This window comes from Oncorhynchus tshawytscha, linkage group LG04 (assembly GCF_018296145.1).
Source record: "Oncorhynchus tshawytscha isolate Ot180627B linkage group LG04, Otsh_v2.0, whole genome shotgun sequence".
Classification (NCBI taxonomy): Eukaryota; Metazoa; Chordata; class Actinopteri; order Salmoniformes; family Salmonidae; genus Oncorhynchus; species Oncorhynchus tshawytscha.
The window spans coordinates 64,847,820-64,869,268 of record NC_056432.1 but is presented as its reverse complement, the minus strand read 5'-3'; the positions used below and the strand labels follow the sequence as shown (position 1 = coordinate 64,869,268).

Sequence of the window (21,449 nt, the reverse complement as noted above, 5' to 3'; positions counted from 1 at the left end):
CCTCCATGATAGGATTTATGGTGTTGTGATATGCAGCTAGTGGGATACAAATTAGTCATTGCAACTTAATACATTTGAGTACACCATTGCCATAAGAAATCCACCATTTGATACACCAAAAAAAACACTAGACAGCATCTACCCAATAATGCCATCTAGTGGTGTAGTATAGAAAGTGGTTATTCATCATCTCCCCAGCCCTCTTCATCAAAGATGTCGGCCTGTCGCTTTTGGAAATTGCCAACGAAGTCCTCATCAGAGTTCAAGGTCATCTTCCCAGAATATGCCCTTAACACATTTGAGAATAACATAGTCAGTTTCAAAAGTGGGATCTTGCTGGAGCAACATTGCATCAAAAGTTTTTTTTTTTTTTTTAAGAATTGACAGCCAATGACCAGAGTTTAAAGAAAAATGCAAAGAAAACACTTGCAGTAGAACTAAAAACGAAGACAACCTCCTCTCCCTTACCTTAGGTAGATAGCCCAGTAGTTTTGTGGCATGGAGTTTGAGAAGTCTTTACCTTTCCTCCTCAATGATCTGTCGACGCAATGTCTCCCTCTCCTGTTCCATTGCTCTTTCTTCAGCCTCACGTTCCTTGGGAAGAGAGATCAAACTTACATTCAACAACTGTTCCTTAAGGTACCTATAGACTACCTCTGAGGCAGACAAAACAGTGTTAAACAGAAAAGCTTCACTTATAATAACACCACTTTGATGTTGATAAAGAGTGCACAAGTGTGTTCATGATGAGAGCAATATACTGTACCTTGTCAGCCAGGTACTGCTGTCTCCTGTCCTCCAGCAGTTTCTCCACAGCCCTCTTGTGCGCAAGCTGCTTCATGCAACGTTTCTGCGCATTCATCTGCTCTATGTGGTCGTCATCAGCAAACTTGGCCATCATCATCTGCCTGAAGGTCTCCTCCACCTTCTCAGCCTGCCTCCGCATTTCCTTGAAGGCTATTTGCTCTTGGCAGGTCTGCTGCAACTCCAGCCTCTGTCTGATTCTCTTCTCCATATCTTCCTGTTAACCCGTTTAAAAAGGTTTGAATCCTCTAAAGGCGGTTTGGAAATTTAGGAAATTATAAAATGTGAATATGCTTGCTTACGATTTGTTTCTGCCTTGCAGCCTCGGCTTGTTCCTCCTGACAAAGCTCTTCACAAACACGCTCCATCTCGTTACACTGCTGCCTCTCCATTTCAATCTTCTCAGTAAGCTAGAAGACATTCCTCAACAACCATTAATATTGTTGTAATAATTTCTCACTTTGTACACAAAAAAAAGACTAGAACATATTCTTAAATATGAACATAGCCAAGTGTTTTGCAAATTAAGTGACTTTTCTCCCTCTTACCATCTGGTGAAGGTGTTCTTTCGCCTGCCCTCGCTCTCTGACGTTCTCCATTCTGCTCTTCTCCTTAGCTGCTGGTAACTGGCAAATTCCAGGATGTGTCTGTTCTCAGCCTCCATCTTCTCCCGCTCCATCAGTCTCCACTCAGTCTGGCTCTTGAACTCCTATGTACCTTTGAGTGGCTGTTATCTTCTCCAGTCTTAACTGCCTCTCCCTGCAAATAAGGTAATTTGATTTCATTATATACTGATCACTTGATCAAGCAGGAAACTTAGACAAATTGTGAAAACAGACTGCCACTGTCCACTCACATTTGATCCTTCTCATAGATCTTCCTGGTGATTTCGTCAACCATGAGTTTCTCCTTGAGGAACTCCTCATAAGCCTCCTGTCTCTTGTGCTCTTTCTCCTCCAGCTGCTGTTCCAGCTCCTGCTGGTACTGTACCACCTCCTCGTAGCGCTTATGGTCTTGCTTCTCCTGCTCCACAGAGGCCCGCTCATGCTCGCTCTTCATCTTACGAGTAATATCAGCCTCCAGATGCTAATGTCAGAGAAAAATATGTATTCACAAAAAGCACAACCAACAAGTGTTTTGGTTCAAGTCTCAGATGTCCCTTCTACCCTGGGAAAGGACATTTATGAATTTACTGTCTCATATCTCAGACTCCTTTTCAGCAATCTGTGCGGCCCTCTCCAGGTTTAGTTATGCAGACTTGAGCTTCCCCTCCAACTCACGGAGATCAACACTAAAATTACAAAGGAAACATAAACAGCAACATAAAACATCCATCCTGCAAAAACTATGGACAGATTATTGTTGATACACTAACCCTTGGATTTTTATTAAAGTCTGAAAGGCACTTTCCCATCAGGCAAGTCAAGAGTATTTTTGGGTTGACCGAAGATTATGATCACTTGCCAGAAAATGTAAATTAGCTATTTATTTATTAGCTCCATATATTGCCTGCTTTTCATCTACACATAGGGGAGGAATCAGAAATATCAGTACTGGAATTTGTTGTATTTTGGTTCAGTAAAAAATAAAATCTCAGCAGGCTCAACTTGCCCAACTGCCATAAATTGACTCTTTCAGTTTTAGGCTACTGGAATTAGTTGCAGTTCAATTATTTTCAGGTGTGACTGCTCAGTTCACTTGACCCAGGCAATAGGAGGGCAACCCTTAATGTCAACCTTGCCAACCCCCTCATGTTGGGACTCTTTTTTTAAATGTATTTTTATTTTTTGAATTTTATCCCTTTTTCTCCCCAATTTCGTGGTATCCAATTGTTTAGTAGCTACTATCTTGTCTCATCGCTACAACTCTCGTACGGGTTCGGGAGAGACGAAGGTTGAAAGTCATGCGTCCTCCGATACACAACCCAATCAAGCCGCACTGCTTCTTAACTTAGCGCCATCCAACCCGGAAGCCAGCCACACCAATGTGTCAGAGGAAACACAGTGCACCTGGCAACCTTGGTCAGCGCGCACTGCGCCCGGCCCGCCACAGGAGTCACTGGTGCGCGGTGAGACAAGGATTTCCCTACCGGCCAAACCCTCCCTAACCCGGACAATGCTAGGCCAATTGTGCGTCACCCCACGGACCTCCCGGTCGCAGACGGTTACGACAGAGCCTGGGTGTGAACCCAGAGTCTCTGGTGGCGCAGCTGGCGCTGCAGTACAGCGCCCTTAACCACTGCGACACCCGGGAGGCCCTTACCTGTTCTCTTTTATATATTGCCTCATTTTTTCATCTCTAAGCTTTACATAACTGATGCAGGTCAGTTCTTGTGCCATTCTCTCTTATTCCAGTTGCTTTTCCTTGTATATTCTCTCCACTACCTGTAAGAGTCAGATGAAGCAAGCAATTACTTTTAGGACCCGTTTCCCTGACACAGATGAAGCCTAGTTGTCCTTTAAGCGGGTGCTTTTCATGAATGCTGTTTGAGGGTGATACCTTGCATGCATACCTTATGAGAGCATCCTCAATTTGGCTTTCGTGCAGCTCGTCTTGCACCTTGCGTAGGTATCCCTTCTTTTCAAGTATCTCCTCACTCATTAGATTGTTTGTCCTTAGTGATGCGTTTTGTCTGGTCTTCTCGTTGCACCTTCTGCCGTCAATTCCCGAGATCACCCTCTGCTGCTGACTGTGCGTCATGTTGAGCTGCTGACTCATTGAAGCCTCGAGGAAAGACTGCATAAGTTAATGTCAATATATCAAGCAAATACAAACTGGCTACTGCCAGTGGGAATAATAAAATATAAATACACTTTGGAGTACCGCTCAAGCTAGCTAGCTAGCCTGGCTTACTTAGCACTAACAGCTAGGATAAGGATTTCCAAAGTGGGTTCATTCTAATGAATATTACTAGCACCAACAGAATCAACCAATTTTAAACAAGGGATCTGTGTAAGTTGAGGGTGCAATATAATGTAATATCACGAATCGCTATTGATGTTCTTAATAAATCCTCTACAGGATCGTTGTCCCTATACTGGGACGGTTGAGCTAACGTGCGCTAATGTGATTAGCATGACGTTGTAAGTTACAGAAAACTTTCCAGGACATAAAAATTTCTTATATGGGCAGAAAGCTTACATTTTTTTAATCTAACTGCATTGTCCAATTTACAGTGAAAAAATACCATGCTATTTGAGGAGTGCACAACAACTTATCACGGCAAATGGTTTGATACATTCACATCTGAAAGGTAAATAATGTACTTACATTCAATCTTGCTCTGATTTGTCATCCTGAGGGTCTCAGAGATAAAATGTATCATGGTTTTGTTTAATAAAATACATTTTAATATTCAAATGTAGGAACTGGGTTCTACAGTTTAAAGTTTGAACCCCTGCTGTCTCTACACCCACAATGCCCTGCCATCTAGATGTGTGAAAGTTAAGTGTATAAGCTAATGATCCATTGTGTATGACATTTCTGGGAGTGTGTAAACTTAAATTTTGTATTACCATATCATTTTTGTATGTTCTCTATAGTTATGTACTTGAAATCAATTGACCAATTCAGCACATTTGGGCAGACTTGATACAAAATACTGTGCAGTATTGCAATGCTCTACTGGATCAATCTGAAACTTTGCACACACACACTGCTGCCATCTTGTGGCCAAAATCTAAATTCCATCAGCGCATGTTTTTTTGTTTGTGTTATCTTTTACCAGATCGAATGTGTTGTATTGTCCTACAATAATTTCACATTTCCACAAAATTCAAAGTGTTAACTTTTCAAATGGTATCAATAATATGCATATCCTTGCTTCAGGTCCTGAGCTATAGGCAGTTAGATTTGGGTATGTCATTTTTGGCGAAAAATTTTGAAAGGGTCAGATCCTTAAGAGGTTCCAGATGCACGTGTGCCTGGGAGGCACAGGGATATAGTATCCACAGTGCTCCATCAATGATGAATTTGTTCAACTGGATTCCTCAAATGTTGTTTTGAGCATAATGCCCTGTAATTTAAGTTTACAACTGAAATATTCTCTCTGCCTCAAGGCAAAATGTGTCAAATTGCAGGAAATGTATTTTAAAATGGCAACATTTTATCTGATGCCAAAAGAGCCTTAAATGTTATTTCCCAGTGACCGAGACTTGTGCATTGCAGTTATAGTAAAACTGCTTGTATCCTGTTTTTGTTTTTTTATCGCACTGTAAAGTTGGAGTTGTGTTCTGATATTCTGATGGGTCTATCACAAAAGTGGTCCCAGACGCAAACAAGTTTGAAGTTTGGGAACCTCAGAGCTAGTTAGGTAAATTAACTAAAGTTAGCTAACGTCGTTAACCATCGAATAGCTAGATCATTTTCATGGAAAACATAATCGACAACCGAGTCATTTACCATCATTGCGTGGAGCTGTTGCAAGCCGCTCGTTGATTTGTATGTTTCACCAGGCAAAAATGTAATCTTCATCTGCCACTTTGCTCAATTTGTTTTGCTTCCAGTCGTCTTGGTAACATCGCGCCTTTTGTGCCTAACAATAAACTCGAATGTATTTGGTTAAAAAGTCAGTTTGGTCCTCCCGTCTTCCCTAAGGTAACGTTACAGGTACTGCGCAGAATCAGTTAAGTTATTGACACAATAGTTAATCACAAACATCAGACAACATATCACCTACCCATCCACACACAAGTCCCAATTCTCTCCCAAGCTCTGACACCCCCTCCAAACTATCTAAATACAATATAGTTTGTACAATGGATATCTATGTATTTTGTCGTTTTTTAAAATTAAAGGACAATAATAGGATTACCCCGGTCTAGTTAACTCTGAATACTTTTCTAAAATAATTTGTCCAATTGGCAGGGCCTTAAGGGTGGGCCTGATATTACTTGATTTCATATTACTGGTATAAAAATAAAAAAAAAGATCTAATTTGATCGATGCTGGGGATAGAAGTATTGTCAGTAAAGCTGTCACAAGTATTATATTACAATGCCTTAAAGTATTCACACTCCTTGAATTACTCCAAATTTTGTTGTACAGCCTAAATTTAAAATAGATTACATTTAGATTTTTTTGTCACTGGCCTACACACATAAAAGTTTAATTGTTTTTCGAAATTTTTACAAATTAATAAAAAATGAAAAGCTGAAATGTCTTGAGTCAATAAGTATTCAATCCCGTTATGGCAAGACTAAACAAATTCAGGAGTAAAAATATGCTTAACAAGTCATAAATTGCATTGCCATAAATGTTTAAACATGATTTTTTAAATCACTAACTTATCTCTCTCTCTTATCTCTGTACCCCACACACATCCAATTATCCGCAAGGCCCCTGAGAAAACTGAGGATGGATCAGCAACATTGTAGTTACTCCACAATACTAACCTAATTGACATGCATCCTGTTTGCAAACAAGGCACTAAAGTAATACAACAACAAAAATGTGGTAAAGCAATTAACTTTCCTTCTCAATGTAAAGTGTTATGATTCGGGCAAATCTAATACAACACTTTACTGAGTACCACTCCATATTTTCAAGAACAGTGGTGGCTGTATCATGAAGTGGGTATGCTTGTAATCGCTAAGGACTAGGGAGTTTTTCAGGATAAAAAAGAAAAGGAATGGAGCTAAGCACGGTCAAAATCCTGGAGGAAAATCCACTTCAGTCTGCTTTCCACCAGAAACTGGAAGATTAATTCACCTTTCAGCAGGACAATAATATTAAACACAAAGCCAGATTTACACTGGAGTGAATGTTCCTGAGTAAAACAGTTGACGTAAATCTACTTGAAAATCTATGGCAAGACCTGAAATTGGTTGTCTAGCAATGTCCAATTTGACAGAGCTTGAAGAATTTAGAAAATAAATGGGCTAATGTTGCACAATCCAGGTGAGGAAAGCTCTTAGACTTACCCAGAAAGACAGCTGTAATCGCTGCCAAATGTGCTTCTACAAAGTATTGACTCAGGGGTGTGAATTAGATATCCGTACTTCATTTAATACATTTAAAAAACTCATAAAACTGTTTTCACTGTCATTATGGGTTACTGTGTGTAGATGAGTGAGAATATTGTTTTTAATCCATTTTGAATTCAGGCTGTAAAATAAAAATGAGGAATAAGTCAAGGGGTATACTTTCTGAGGGCATATCTCCTTGAAGCCTGAAAAATTATGGGGCCATGATATCACTTCATTTCAGAAATGGGGCTATGATATCACTTGATTTCAGGTGATCCAAAGGCAATTTGTTTCATTTTGATCCTTTTCACAATGATGCAGGGACCATAATAAACAAACTCAGAAGCCTGTAATTTTCTTTTTATCTTGCCTTTACAGAAAGGTTATTCAACTCTTACTCTGAGGTCCAGAGCCCGCTGGTTCTTCTCCCACCTTGTGTTCCAGGTCTAAATCAGTCCCTGATTAGAGAGGAACAATGAAAAAAATGCAGTGGTACTGACATCCAGAATTGACTTTGAAGGTTTTACAGGATTTGCATATGCATAGAAGTCAAAAGGGAGACAATCTTTGAGTTTCACTTTTCAAAGTCTCTTGCTCCTTGGTTGAAACTGTCATATACTGTCAGCCATTCTATAATGCTTGTTCCCATTGAGCATCATTAGCTGACATTTGGAACACTTGCAAACAAATACAGATAGAAATGACAGGGGGGGTGGGGCCTGTGCATACGTGAGGTGTTCTCACTTCACAAGGTGGCATTGCTCCTCGAGGTGCCCTGAAATTTGACAGAAGTGTGCCTCCCTCTGAGAACTCATCCGTAAATCTTCAAAACGACTTAGCCTGAGGTGACAACTGAGTATTGTATTTGGGCCTACTGTGCTCCGCCAGTAAAGGAGATGCTGAAATAATATGACAGAATTTAGTCTTTGCTCTCATTGTTTCTTTTGTTAAATTTCCCTCAAGAAAGTAAATAAAGATTGAACAGTGACATACAGTCTGGAGGATCCCACAAAGGAAACAGATAAATCTAGGTTTTAGTTTACTACTACTAATGTAGTGGTGTACCCTTTCTGCACTGTCAGGTCCTCTAATACTGGTACAGTACAATCCATTGATCACAAGAAAAACTATCAGGCAATTCTGGTGGATTGATGTTACACACAGGATATAATAAAACATAATAATTAGACATTATTACTTCCCCATTCTTGTCTATTTTAAGGATGCAAGAAAACAGTCTAGCTTCACTGCTTGGGATAATTCTGTATGTATTATCTGCACATGCTGGCCAAGAGCGACACCTTTGCTGTCACCTGTCAAAAAAATTCAATCCATCTCTAGCTTGTTTACGCACCAACTCATGTCACACTTCTCCCTCAAGCTTTTTGCATCCTCAACCTCCCCATCAGCTGAAAATTCACCAAACTAAACACAAAATGGCACAATGATCACATTCATAGCAAAGGTGAAGACATTTCAGTGCTAAGTCAACACTCCTGTCAGTGTTAAACCTATCAAGATGCTTGTAATTTATAACAACTATTGTGAGGTAACTGGGGAATCAATGCATTTTATTACTTTTCATGTAAACTGGGCAGTGATGATCCTACAGACTACAGTTGATCACCTCTCTCAACCATAATGAACATGGACAGTCCATTCTTAATCAAGTCTCAATAGCAGATTTCATACTGTATTACCAAAGTTTATTTACACGTTAGCACGACTGCAATGGAAACACTGAGGGGATTAGATTACCTGGCCCAGTTGTCCCCAGTGGGAGGAGTTTGCACTGGATGAAAAGTGATTGCATTCTTTTTTGAGCCAGGTGCCCCACTCTGGCTGATGGCAAAATCATCTCTGACATAGGTTAAGCACGTGGAGTATTGAATAAGATACTGGTTTCAAGTGAAAAAGTGATTGCTTTTGATCAAAACACCATCTACCTTTACAATAAAAAAAATGCTTGAATTTTCAAACAAGTTATGGCAAAGTGTTTCTGGACGATGCACCATGCTGCCCTGTTGACATGACCGAGCGACAGACTACTGTTCGATTTAAAATGATTAGAATTAATTACCCAAGAGTGTAAAGAAGATTCAGTTCCCCCCACTGCTTTTGCCTGTTCATGTGACGGGCCATAGACCGGTGTGCCGCAGTTCCTGACTCAAACTCCCTCAATGATTCAAGTCCATTGGACTGCTCTCAAACTAAAGACATACAGATGATCAAAGGGAAAGTGATGGATTATAGTATCTTAAAAATACACAAAAGCACCTATGAAATGTCAATGGAAGTAGGAGGTATCCAAAATAAACAAAAAGGCCTATATCTACCAGTGGAAGGATAGTTAAGATATTTCAAGGATTTTTCACACTTGAGTACAGGTTCAGATAAAGGAAAGCATAAACATTCAGAATGTATTTTTCGACACTACAGAAAGTCAAATTATTCAGTGTACCATTTTCACTTTCATTGAAAGCTTACAACCAAATTGTAAGTTTGACAGACAGAAGTCAAATCTTGCACTGATGTTAGAAAAAAATGATACATGTTTTTCCAAATGCCAAATCTAATAAACACATAACACGTCTCAGCTCATCTCCATCTGGTCAAGGACAGTCAAGTTTAAGAAAATGGGAAGAGAAATACATTTCAATGATATGCAGTATTCTTAAAAATACATCCAGTCCACTTCTCACTACTCCGAGGAAGCCGATCCCTTCAGTGTTTTAGGACTGGAGGGAATGTCTTTGTCGTCTGCCCTCTGATGCAGTACGTCAGCTGGACTTTGAGAGGACGAGATGTCCTTTGCTTCCACGATATCTTTCACCGCTTGGTCTACAACCTTAAATGGGATGGTTTCCAGGGAAGCGCTGACCTTACTGTCGTCAAAGCTCACAGATTCCGGTTTGCTTAATGACTCATGCAAACGCACCGTCTCCCCATCTAACTCACAGGCCACAGAACTAGTGCGGGACCTGGTCGCTGACTGCAAAGCCCGCTCCTCCCTCTGCTCCCCCTCAACTGAGCTTTCCATGGGTGTTTCACTTTCCATGAGGCCTGACTGCAAAGACTGCTCTTCTCTCCACTCCCCTTCAACTGAGTTTCCTATGGTTGTTTCTCTATCCATGGGCCCTGACTGCAAAGACTGGTCTTCCTCAACTGAACTTTCCATGGGTGTTTCTAGCTCTGTAGCCTGTGTGACTCCCTGGCTCTGATCCACTGTAGAGATATGTGGAAGCCCTTGCACTTCTGCCTCTCCTAGCTGGTTAACTGCTGCATCATCGTTGTCTAGTAGAATTACAGCACCTCTTCCTGATTCTTGGGTCTGAACATGCATTACCTCTGGCCCATCCCTTCTTTCAGCAGCTGGGGTGATATACAAGACATTGGAGGTCTCCACCAATCTGGGAACGCTGTGAAAGAGAAGGGGGGGAAACGTACCAAATCAATCTAATCAACTCCATCAAAGATGGGAAAAATATTTCTAGGTTCTATTTTGTGTGGACCACCCTTTAATTACCTGTGGAATTGGTCAAAAGCGCCACTCACTGTGGCAGTTTCAGCATTCTATGTAAAAATAAAAAGAGTTGAGGAAACAGTTTTGAGGAAACAGTTCAAAATCAAACATGTGTTTCTCAGGTACAATCCAGCTATAGTACCTGGATATCAGGGAACATCAGAGCAGAGATCCCTTGCTTATTTCTGAAACAGAACAAAAGAGAATCACGACAAATCCATTAAACGTAGAGCCCTTTTAATAAAACTACTTTGGAGATATTGTTAGAATATGGCAATGAAAACTTCAAATTAATTTTCAGAGCATAATTAAGACCGGCTTATCAGCACAGAATTAGTATCCAAATAGTTATTTAAAAAAATAGTTATATTAATCATGAAGCAAAAGTACCAATGTCCTTGTCCAGACAAATTATTCTTCAAACAATTCAATTAGCATTGAATTGTACATATTCAAATCTCAGGAGGAACAACATATTTATGAAATTATTACATTTGAACTTCATCTCTTGTATTGTTAGTGCGTTTGGCTTCTCAAGGGAATACAACAAATTAAGACGAGGATATTCTTGCAAAAGAGATTCAACAATGACCTTTCATTTCAGCAGCTTCCCAATGACAAAATGACCTAACTTTAGGCACACATTAATTAAGCAATGTTCTCTGGTATTAATTAAGGCCAAAGCTTCCACTTGCATTTGCAAAGTTCTTTAAAAAAAAAATCCACTTAATATGCATCCCAATTAGCTTAATGTAAAAAGTATATGGTAAAGATTTCTCAAAATAATGGATGCATCCAAACTCATAGGTCAGGGAGTTGGAAGTCTCACAAGTACTTGATCAAATTCTGAGAATCTCATTACAACACTATGAGGGGTGTTACTTTTATTTTAGAATGTTCTCGTTATCTGCTGCATTGGGAGAGTAGCTACTCACCCTCTAATGCCGTCATCTACAGCACCACCTTCTCCTGCAAGACAAGAAAAACATAACATACAGACAGGTTTTATTATTATTATATAAACAAAATGCGACGCCTAAGCATCTGGTTGTGAAGAATGTGATAAACCTTATACCTTTCTCTAGTATGACCTTACAGATGTGGTGTGGTCTGTCAATCAAATGCTTGCTCATGAGGTCAGTTCCATGCGCATCAGCCAGGAAGTCACAGTTCAGACAGACAAGGGTTAAATTCCTGCAAGACAGCAAGTAAAATGTGATTCATAATGAACCTAATGGAATAGAATAAACTAGCATGGTGCTTAATTTTGGTCATATTTGGTGAAAATGCAACACTACATAAATAAGTCATTACCAAAAACTAAAGTGCAGAACAATGGCAACATTAAAGAATTGATTTGAGACCAGATTTGTTTAGTTAGGGACACGTACCTTAGGACAACTGGGATTTTCCTCATTTTCCGGAATCTCTCTTTTGAGATGGCACTATGGAACCTGACAAAAATATATTTGTATATATTTAATATGGATTAAAAAACATGAGCTGGCACACACCCAGAAAAAATAGTTTGTGTGGAGGTGCTGACTAACAGCGAATAAACTATAAAAATAAAGTCGCACACTCCATGTTTAAACTCCCAGCAATTTAATGGTTATTTACCAACGTTTCGGCATCACTGTTCCTTCCTCAGGGTGACTCAAGACTTTATTTTTATAATATATATTTAATATGAACAATAAAACATCCTCCCTGAGCCGACTAGGTGAAAAATCTGTCGATGTGCTCGAGCAAGGCACTTAACCCTACTTGCTCCTGTAAGTCACTCTGGATAAGAGCATCTGCTAAATAACTCAAATGTAAAAATGGACATACACACTGTTCACAAAACATTAAGAACACCTACTCTTTCCATGACAGACTGACCAGGTAAATGCTATGATCCCTTATTGATGTCACTTGTTAAATCCACTTCAAATCAGTGTAGATGAAGTGGAGGAGACCGGTTTAAGAAGGATTTTTAAGCTTTGAGGCAATTGAGACAGATTGTGTGTGTGCCCCATTCAGAGGGTGACTGGGCAAGAAAATATTTAAGTGCCTTTGAACAGTGTATGGTAGTAGGTGCCGGGCGAACCAATTTGTCAAGAACTGCACACCGCTGGGTTTTTCCACGCAGTTTCCCATGTGTATCAAGATTGGTCCACCACCCACCCAAAGAACATTCAGCCAACTTGACAACTGTGGGAAGCATTGGAGTCAACATGGGCCAGCATCCCTGTGGAATGTTTGACACCTTGTAGGGGTGTTCCTAAAGTTTTGTACTCAGTGTATATATGCGTTACGAATCTGATGCTTTACCTTATCATATGGTTTCCAAAGGATGTTTTGCAACTCGTCCGATACTTGCATGCACCACAAATTGCAACCATGGGATAGTGACTATAGAAGTCATGAATCTCCGAGTAGCACTCAATGCAGGTATGTCGTCTGTCTCCAATACTAAAAAAGTAGAGAATTAATTAGGGCGTCATTATTTCATTTATATCTGAAGTACTATTACCTTCAGTAAAACATTCTGAGATGCATTATTAAACATACAAGTTACTTGATTGGTGTAATATATTGATAACCAGGGCTCTGAAGTGCGACCATTTTGGTCACATATGCTCCTAAATATTTTGCTGTGCGACCTGACATTTTATTTTGGGAGCACTGTGCGACTATGAATACAATCTCTCAGATAATAATTGTTGTAATGATTAGGCTTCGCCGTACCGTTGTTTGAGTGAACTAGACAAAAAAGCAAGCACATATTCATTACTGTCATGGTTACACCATCACTACAGCGAAAACACATTGTTTCTAGCACAAACTGGTAAAAAAAAATACAACCCATATTACCTGCACAGTGTTCTATTGTGAATTGGTTATACATTCATGAACCATTTCACAAGCTGTTCCAAAACCACTCGCAGGCATTTGTTTACCTGTTGTTCAGTCATGTAACCTCATTAGCTCCTAACTTGATGTTGAGAGCACCAGTGCTACCAATGAAACGTTTGAATTTAGAGCCCTGTTCATAACCAACCATGAAAAGAAATTGTCCCTGACCATAGTTTCTGTTATAGAAACTATGTAGTTTGCACCATGAGAAAAAAAAACAAGTTGACTGAGTGATGTACCGACCTGAGACTCTGCAACACATGGTTGTTCTTCTGCTGCTTGAGGAGCTTTTTGCTCACTGCGCCCTTGCCTTTCCCCCCACTGCTGCCCTGTGTGGTAGATGTACTGCTCTGAGCTTTTACATTGGCTGCCTTCATGGCTCCCTTCATGCCTGGGACCTCTGGTATGACACTGACACTGGATTTGTCAGCAGCACGGGCGGAACTGGGAGATGGCCCTGTCAGAGAGGCCCGGATAGTCACCTGAAAAATGTATTAAAAGAACAGATCAAATTAAGATTATCTGAATTCATGCCGTAATTTAAACATTTGTAATAGAACTTGCTTTCAAATGAGGGTTTATTGCGGTTGCCATTGACTATCTATATTGTAGATACTTGGTACAGAGGTATTGACATGTTTTCCTAGACTAAATAAGAAGAGTTTAACCTTGGTTCCAGGAGGAAGGCCCTCCAGAGCTTTGGGTTTTTGGAAAGTCTTATGGTGCTGAGTCTTGTGATCCACTCGCTCCTTGTAGGTGAGGAAATTCAGCCTGCATTTCCCGCAACGATTAATTCCTTTTTTCTGGTGAATTTACAAAACAAGTACAATAGAAAAGCACGAATCAAGATAACAAGACTGCATATAGGTAGATAATAGGTTCAGCTATTTCTTTGTTCTATGGCTACATAGTGATTTGTGGAGTTGATCTGGTTTGTTTTTTTTGCCAGAGAGCCCATTAGGCAGGAGAAAGGAAGCAGACATTGCTGTAAGACAGTTATGTATTACAGCAAGGTGTTCAGCAGACCACCAAATCAATCCAACCTCAGAATGAAAGCCAATAGGGTAACTCACAAGAGTGTTCATTTTTTTTTTTAAACCAGCCAGCTAGCTATAAAACTAACTCAGAGAGAAAAACTATTTGCTGCATTCACTGCTTTATTAACAGGCTGAACCATCAAGAAACTGACATGAAATTACAATGTGTGACAGGTCAGTCAGAACATGAGCCCCATCAATCAAAAATGACCCAATCAACATATTTATTGATCATGGATTGTTGCACATATTTAACAATAGAAAAGTACCCAATATAACTAAGCCTCTTACCTGATGCTTCATATAGTGCTGCATGTAGACATGACCACTTTTAAGAACTTTAAGGCAGAAAGGACAAAGGAGATCCTTTGTGTTTTCATGCACCGTACGGAAGTGTGTGTCCACATCGGTAAAGAATGAAGACCGGTAGTTGCACACCTGGAAGGAGACAATTAAAGTATTAGCTTGAATAATAAAAGGTTCAGGAAGACTGCAAGTCAAATCCCTTCAATAATTTGAATTAAATGTTTAAATTCCTGATTGTAGTGCCAGGGCATCTCTACGATCAACTGTGAATAACTTTTCTTTGTGAACAAACTACTATAAAAACATGATTGATAAACAAAATGTACCTGGCAGACATAGGGCATCTCTCCAGGCTTGTGATTGTCCTTCATGTGTTCCAGGAGCACTTGCTCAGACTCAAAGGCTAATTCACATATCTTGCAATTGGCTACAAAACAAGAACAACGTACTAAAAATGGGCCCAACTTGTTAAGGACAGGTTGATTATAGTTATAAAGTTATGTACAATGTATGATTGCTTGAGACGGTGTTCAATACGTTAAGGTGAAATGTATGGTTTCACTGAAGTTTCATGTTGGTTGCTATTGACTGGTATGCCTACTTGAAGATTCGACCATGCTGTGGGCACTCTCGACGTGGCACTGCAGCTGGAATGGGGTTGAGTACTGCCGGTAGCAGTGTTGGCAGGTAGTGTGGCTTTCCCAGCTCTCACTGTTCTGCTTCTCTAGCTCCAGATGGTGCTTCATGTGGTTCATGAACCTACAAGAGTCCCGCAAAGTGCAAGATATGCCAAAGAAACAAAGATGGGTGTGAGCTTTGCCGTTTATCTTTAAGTTTTTTGCATTGTAAACTAATGTTATTTTTAAACAAGCTATTAAAAAAAAAAAAGAGAACTACTATCCAGTCACCCAGAGCAAATTTCATAAAAATGTTGTGAATATATTCTAAAAAAGCTCATTAGCTTTTGTCAAACTTTTAATTAAATTAAATATATGCATACATACATGCATAAATACTAACTACCCTACTTCAACCATTTGGAAAAAGAAAAACTTAATGTACTGAGCTAAATTAGTGAAGCCGCATTCAACAACACTTCAACAGATCGTGGCCTGTGTGTGCAACACCGAACCTGCGCTTCGGATCCCCATGGTTTAAAAAAAAGAAATTAGCAACCACTCCTTGCACCTCAATTCCTAAGCATGCATAATTGCCATTATAATACCACCAATTACGCACAGCTTTTTTGTTTGGCTTAATGATGTGTTCCACGGCTGCACCGAGCCGCATGACCTCTACATGTAACCGCTGCACTGACAAGGCAGGCAAGGCCCATTTTTCAGCTAGCACAGTCTTACCTCGGCTCCCCTAATAGGGATTTTTATGCAGACCAACTATGACCTCTGCCGCCAGACTGAGTACAGCACAAATGCGTCTGCCCATTAAAAGGAGCTTACAGAGGCTTTTCTTGCAACGTTCTGAAGCAAAGTTATTTAATCAAAGGAGCAGTTCTTACACCATCCAAACTAGCAGCCATTATTCATCTCTGGCCCCAAGTGGGAATATGAGTTGATATGTCATCCACCTGGGGGAGAAAACTGTGATGAGGGCTGAAACACATTGAATCTCCTCTCTTCACATTGAAGTTAATCACTCTCCATGGGCAGAGGGCTCATTTTGACACTTGTTCATGAACACCATTTCCATGCACCAAAACAGTACAGTAGACACTTGGGGTGACGTATTGACGAAAGGCTGGTTGATGTATCCATCCATTACCAATAACATTTAGCCGTTCATATAAATATAGAAGATATGTCCACCAATCTGCTTATTGGTGACAGTAATTGTGTAATGTGTGTGCATTATGTAAACACGTGACATGCCAAATGTATTGTTTTCATTATACCACTGGACAAATAGGATATAAAAGTTCTTTAGAAAATGACCTTGTTTATACAAAACACATTTTGTACAGTAGACACGACACCCTTTTTTCGACACAAATAATCGTATTATTCAGGAATACAGTGGCTTATTGAAAACAAAATCAGAGTTGCATAGCAAGCAAAGTCTGCTGTAGTTACCTGACGTTGTTCTTGAGTACTTTCAAACAGCTCTGGCACTTATAGGTAAATGGGGTCTTCTGCTGCTGCAATTTTGGTTTGTCTCCCTCGAATCTACCGTAGTAGAAGTCTGTGACAAGCATGATGCGCTTGCTTGCAAAAAGGTAAGTAGACTTCGGGGTTGAGGGGAAGACACACTCCAACAGATGAGGACAACATTTCTGGAATTAAAATTATTTAAATTAAAATAGGCTGACAAATTGCAATCTGCAGAGTTAAAATTGTAGTTCTTAAAAAATGCCTTATATAAGGCTCTGGTTCATGCACTAATAGCAATGCTCGACATTAACACATGCCCTCTTGTTCGGGACAATAACCATTTTTTTTACTTGTCCATTTGGACAACAAATCTATCACAAAAATCAAATAATTACTGCGAGCAGAATTGGATGTGAGAAGCAAACACTGAAATAATTTTCAAATCTATTTTTCATGTACATAAATAGTCTGCCCGTCAAAGTGTAATTGATATGCATATTGGCTACAGCCTCATGTCCAGACGGATACTGACATGAGGGAGGAGGCAGAAAATGTAGGAAAACTTTAATGAGAATTTTAATTACATTAAATACAGGATAATTAACATTAATGTCTGAAGGCTTGATTCTGTCGACATACTCAAGGCACTTTGTTCAGATCAAATGGTCAAGACCGGAGAGTGAAAGACAGTGCAGTTGCGCACCGCACATCACCCACCTTGAATCTGAGCGGAGGCGGCCAACATTTTGAAACTATTTCATAATAAACTTAATTGTTTAAAACCTGGATGTAGTCTAGCCTAGGCAAAATATGACCACAGAAATGTTGAAACCAGAATTTTTCATGTTCTATTAGCTTTCAAATCAATATTATTTCCCAACAGCCAAAGGCATAATACTAGTCGTGAGTAAACCATGCCAGTTTATACAGCTTTAGATCTCACTTCTTCATTTCTAACAGATATTTTCATCTCTGTCAAATGAAACCGCTCGCACATTGAAAAAGGTGTTCTCACTAATCGCATGTTGGAACATTTGTGTGCAGCCATGTGTGCACAGTTGTATGATTTTTTGGACGTCATCCCAGAACCGTCCCAGGGTCTGTTTTGAACCGCATACATGTTTTATCGTCCCAGGGACGCCATTTAATATATAAAAGCCATAAAAGGTATTTGGTTGTAATTGTAACGTTGCAATATTTTATAGGCTACCAAGGGTGGCCAACTATCCTCAAGGTTAGCCTTAAAAGAGGCAGTGTGTATTTTGAGACACAAATGAATATGCAAAGACACAAATAGGCAGAATGTAGCCCAGCAAAATGTATGGTATTTTAAAATATAAATATATATATATATATATATATATATAGAAAAGTAGTTCCTGGCATCATAAAATAATGTCAAAATGGTGTTAAAAAAAAAAAATCTGTCCTCCTTGTCCGAAGTACAAGCAGCTAAAAAAGTTAATGTCAGGCACTGAATAGTAACGTTATACAATATTTATGTAAAACAATTGTCACAGCTGAAGGCATGCATTTTAGAATGACTGAACTCACCACCATGTGATCTTTCATGACAACTTGTTGGTAGAAATCAAATTTACACTTTGGACATTTTTTACAAAAACGTGCCCCATTTTCTAATATCTCCTGGGCGTGGGAAGACCCTGCAAAAACAAAAATCTAAATTTCAGTTGTAAAAATAAAAAAAGTAAGTGCTAATGAATCTAGCTAATAACAGAACATGCAACTGATGTAAGGAAACCCCTACCCATGTCCTGCTTTGCTTTTTTAGCTGTGCTGTTTTGGTCTTGAGGTAAACCTCGTTTGCCATAGTCTGTTTAAGGGGAGAAAAAAAGATTCATACTTATTATCACAAGTCACATGCAATCTTCAGATCATGAGGTCACACAGAGGGCCAGGAGTTTTCCTGACCAAGTGACCTGGCCAGGAATATCTCTGGGTCAAACAAGTTAGATATTTTGGCTTACCCCAGCTGTTGCCTTTGGCTTGAATAACTGGTGACACTATCTGGAGGTTGGTAGAATTTGAGCGGTTGGGCTGGGAAGACAATGCAGCGGGGCCCTGCACATTGGACAAGGTCACTACGTTGTTGTGGATCATGTGCACTTGAGGCCTGTGGATAACCCCAGGTAAAGGCTTCCCTGGAGTCACCTGCTGCAGAATGTGCTGCTGGCCTGCTGAAAAAAAACACATTACAAATATGAAACACAGCAAAAAAGTAGTACGTGTGCACTGTGCCTGTATAGGGAATATATAAGTTTACTTGTAGGGCATAGATTCACGAAATTCATTTCCAATTATTAGTCTGCTCTGAAATACAAAAATGTGTGTTATGTTTTGGTTTGTTGCTTACCTGCCTGCAATCAATTTAAGATGTAATATTTCTATTTTTACCTGGAACCACAGTGAAAGATGTCCCAGGGGGATACTGTTTCCCAAGGGAAGCAAGGAAAGCTGAGTTGGCCGGTAACTGTGGTGTGGTCATAATGTAACCCTAAGAAAAAAAGGCAAACCGTTTTCATTAAAACATTGCACCAACACCAACCATTAAAGCCAAGTTACATCTCTATAACTATAACAGGTGCCCAGTCAAAGCTCTTCTGTCCCAGCACCACAATCATGGAAAAATCATCATTTTCCTACTAGCACCGACTTTGCTGATAACTACTTTACTGAGGGAGCATGTACTTACTACAACTGATCTGTGGTTGTCTCACCTAGCTATCTCAAGATTAATGCAGTAATTGTGAGTTGATCTGGATAAGAGTCTCTGCTCAATGACTCAAATGTAATGTGCGTTTTTTTTGGCAATGTATAGCAAAGTGAAATAAGGGATATAGCTAAACACAAAATACCTGGTTGTTGATAATGATGGGTTGTGGTGGTACTGCTGTTAAGGGTCGAGGTGCATTGTTCAACCCTTTCCCTGGAATTATGATGTTCTGGGGAACTGGACCCTGAGTGAGATGAGCTTGGGGGGAGCTGTTTGTCATTGTCATCCTAGGGGCTCTTGGTCTTCCAACTCCACCACTTTGAACTGGGGTGGTCTTCACATTTCTTTGGTTGTTCGCTTCAAAGACAGGTCAGATAAATAAACAAGAGTGGTTAATTTTCAAAGCAATACAATCTATATTGATAATCACATTTACCAACTTTGTAGAGCAACTAAGGGAAAATCATCCAATGGAAGGACATTGTGTAAGCAAACTATCCAAACTAGAGAAAACAGACGTCGGAGACCTAACATTAACTGAGCCATACCAAGAGAAGAAAACATACTTGGTCTGGTGTTAATGGTGCCCTTTGAAGTACTAAGCTCCCCAACAAATATAGGTTCGTCGTCGTCATCATCATCATGTTTACCGTCGCCCAACAAATTAACTTCTGGTGTCTGTCTCTGCCATGGCTCCAGCTCCTCTTCCTCACATTCCATAAAAAGCTCGGACATTCTGAAGCTGAAAATGGATGAGAGTTACGTTAATGTTAGCTAGAAAAAAAACTGTTAACTAGCAAGTTAGTCAAACGAAGTTATCTAGGTTTTCTTCAGCTAGCTGCGAGCTAACGTTAGCTAACATGTTTTGCGTACCTGGCTAACCAACGTTAGTAGGAAAAGCTAGGAAACTGGATACGTTGATTCCTCATAGCCGTGCGCCCGCGCGACTAGTTAGTTAACGGACCTCTTGCTTATATCCCGTCGAAAAACCATAGCTAGCTACATCAACAAGCTGGAAATACAATGCAGAACACCACATAGTTAACTAGCGATACTCACGTTATCTACCAAAACGTCCAGTTGCCATCTATTTTAGCTCACTGCAGTAGCTAGCTAACTCTGCTAGCCAGCCATCATTAGCTAGTGTGGGCAACCAATCATGGCGTCTGGCGCGACAACACAACATAGATCTCTTTGTTCCAACTTCATTTGATCTGATGCAGTAGTACAAAGATATGTTTAAATGCTATTCAACAATACCAACATTCTAGGTATACCAGTGGCCAAGTACAGAGTCCACTTACCTTTTAATCTAACGTTTAACTGGGTGGTTTGTCCTTAGTACAAAATGAGAAATACCTTCTATGGAGCGCCTGTGAATATTGTGGTGGCTGATGGGAAATTTGGGGTTTGCTGAGAGGAAGGTTACCACTGCCTCAAAATGAGCTATATCTTTAAAATACATTAAAACAACAATTAGTTAGAGTTAATAGTGTGGTTTGGTTTAATATCACACTTTAAGAATATAAATGATAGAAATAGGCAGGGTTTATGACTTTGTGGAAGTGGTACCTAGTGACAAACAGGAAAAAGCGAAGCATTAGTGTTTACTCCGCCCAAAATCTTCTTCTATGGTATAATGGCGGTGCGCAAACAAACACCACCAAAAATCTGTCCACGTTTTAAGCAGATCAGCTTAATTCTTCTTCTTGAAATGTGTATTGGAGGATCACAACCAACTGAAAGGTGCATACACCGCCACCTACTGTACTGGAGTGTGAGGCCATCTATTTATCTTATCTAGCCATGTGTTTCCGCCTACTGACTAACCCTATACCAATTAAAACCTCACCACTATTCCACTACTTGTTTTTGGTTGGTTGTGAACTTGTCAGCAACTACCTAACAAAGCCCGTGAAAGCACTGTAGCACTTAGTCACAACGTTCCTATGCTGTCCCTTTGACAACATAGTCACCTTCAACCTATATGTCCCCTGTCTGTCACAAATATTGAATGAAATTCCATTTGCATTTACTCTACCTGTTGTCTACTGATTTTGTCCTTTTGTGGGT

The 21,449-nt window shown here is 39.8% G+C and overlaps 1 protein-coding gene, 1 long non-coding RNA gene and 1 pseudogene across 7 annotated transcripts; all 3 read right to left on the bottom strand.

The window, feature by feature from the left end:
- Window positions 1-74: 74 nt before the first annotated feature.
- On the bottom strand, window positions 75-1,863 carry LOC112249190 (annotated as a pseudogene).
- Window positions 1,864-2,927: 1,064 nt separating this feature from the next.
- Window positions 2,928-5,876, bottom strand: LOC121846381. Its single transcript, XR_006083284.1, has 4 exons — window positions 5,206-5,876; window positions 4,075-4,100; window positions 3,317-3,540; window positions 2,928-3,188 (listed from the first exon to the last, which is right to left on the bottom strand). It is a non-coding gene; the product is annotated as an uncharacterized LOC121846381 (long non-coding RNA).
- A 2,448-nt stretch (window positions 5,877-8,324) lies between these two features.
- On the bottom strand, window positions 8,325-21,046 carry znf280d (zinc finger protein 280D). 6 transcript variants are annotated; one of them, XM_024418916.2, is made up of 22 exons: window positions 20,949-21,045; window positions 20,681-20,828; window positions 20,250-20,388; window positions 19,943-20,118; window positions 19,519-19,733; window positions 19,058-19,157; window positions 18,631-18,840; window positions 18,411-18,476; window positions 18,197-18,306; window positions 16,625-16,824; window positions 15,139-15,296; window positions 14,864-14,964; window positions 14,523-14,669; window positions 13,863-13,997; window positions 13,438-13,676; window positions 12,610-12,750; window positions 11,685-11,747; window positions 11,369-11,487; window positions 11,229-11,262; window positions 10,436-10,478; window positions 10,297-10,343; window positions 8,325-10,189 (listed from the first exon to the last, which is right to left on the bottom strand). In XM_024418916.2, the coding sequence occupies exons 4-22, from the start codon at window positions 20,109-20,111 to the stop codon at window positions 9,472-9,474; spliced, it is 3,015 nt and encodes a 1,004-aa protein (XP_024274684.1). In that variant the 5' UTR covers window positions 20,112-20,118; window positions 20,250-20,388; window positions 20,681-20,828; window positions 20,949-21,045; the 3' UTR covers window positions 8,325-9,471. The 6 variants fall into 6 exon arrangements, with proteins under 6 accessions (XP_024274684.1, XP_024274686.1, XP_024274682.1 ...); XM_024418918.2 differs by lacking the exon at window positions 20,250-20,388 and having other exon boundaries at window positions 18,631-18,837; window positions 20,949-21,046; XM_024418914.2 differs by lacking the exon at window positions 20,250-20,388.
- Window positions 21,047-21,449: the final 403 nt, after the last annotated feature.

Excerpts from the sequence above, each read along its gene's own strand:
- znf280d (XM_024418916.2), bottom strand. The coding sequence starts at position 20,111 with ATGTCCGAGCTTTTTATGGAATGTGAGGAAGAGGAGCTGGAGCCATGG. Across the intron at positions 15,297-16,624 it reads GTACTCAAGAACAACGTCAG|GTTCATGAACCACATGAAGC; the intron begins GTAACTACAGCA and ends GGACTCTTGTAG. Across the intron at positions 12,751-13,437 it reads CATGTGTTGCAGAGTCTCAG|TATTGGAGACAGACGACATA; the intron begins GTCGGTACATCA and ends CTACTTTTTTAG.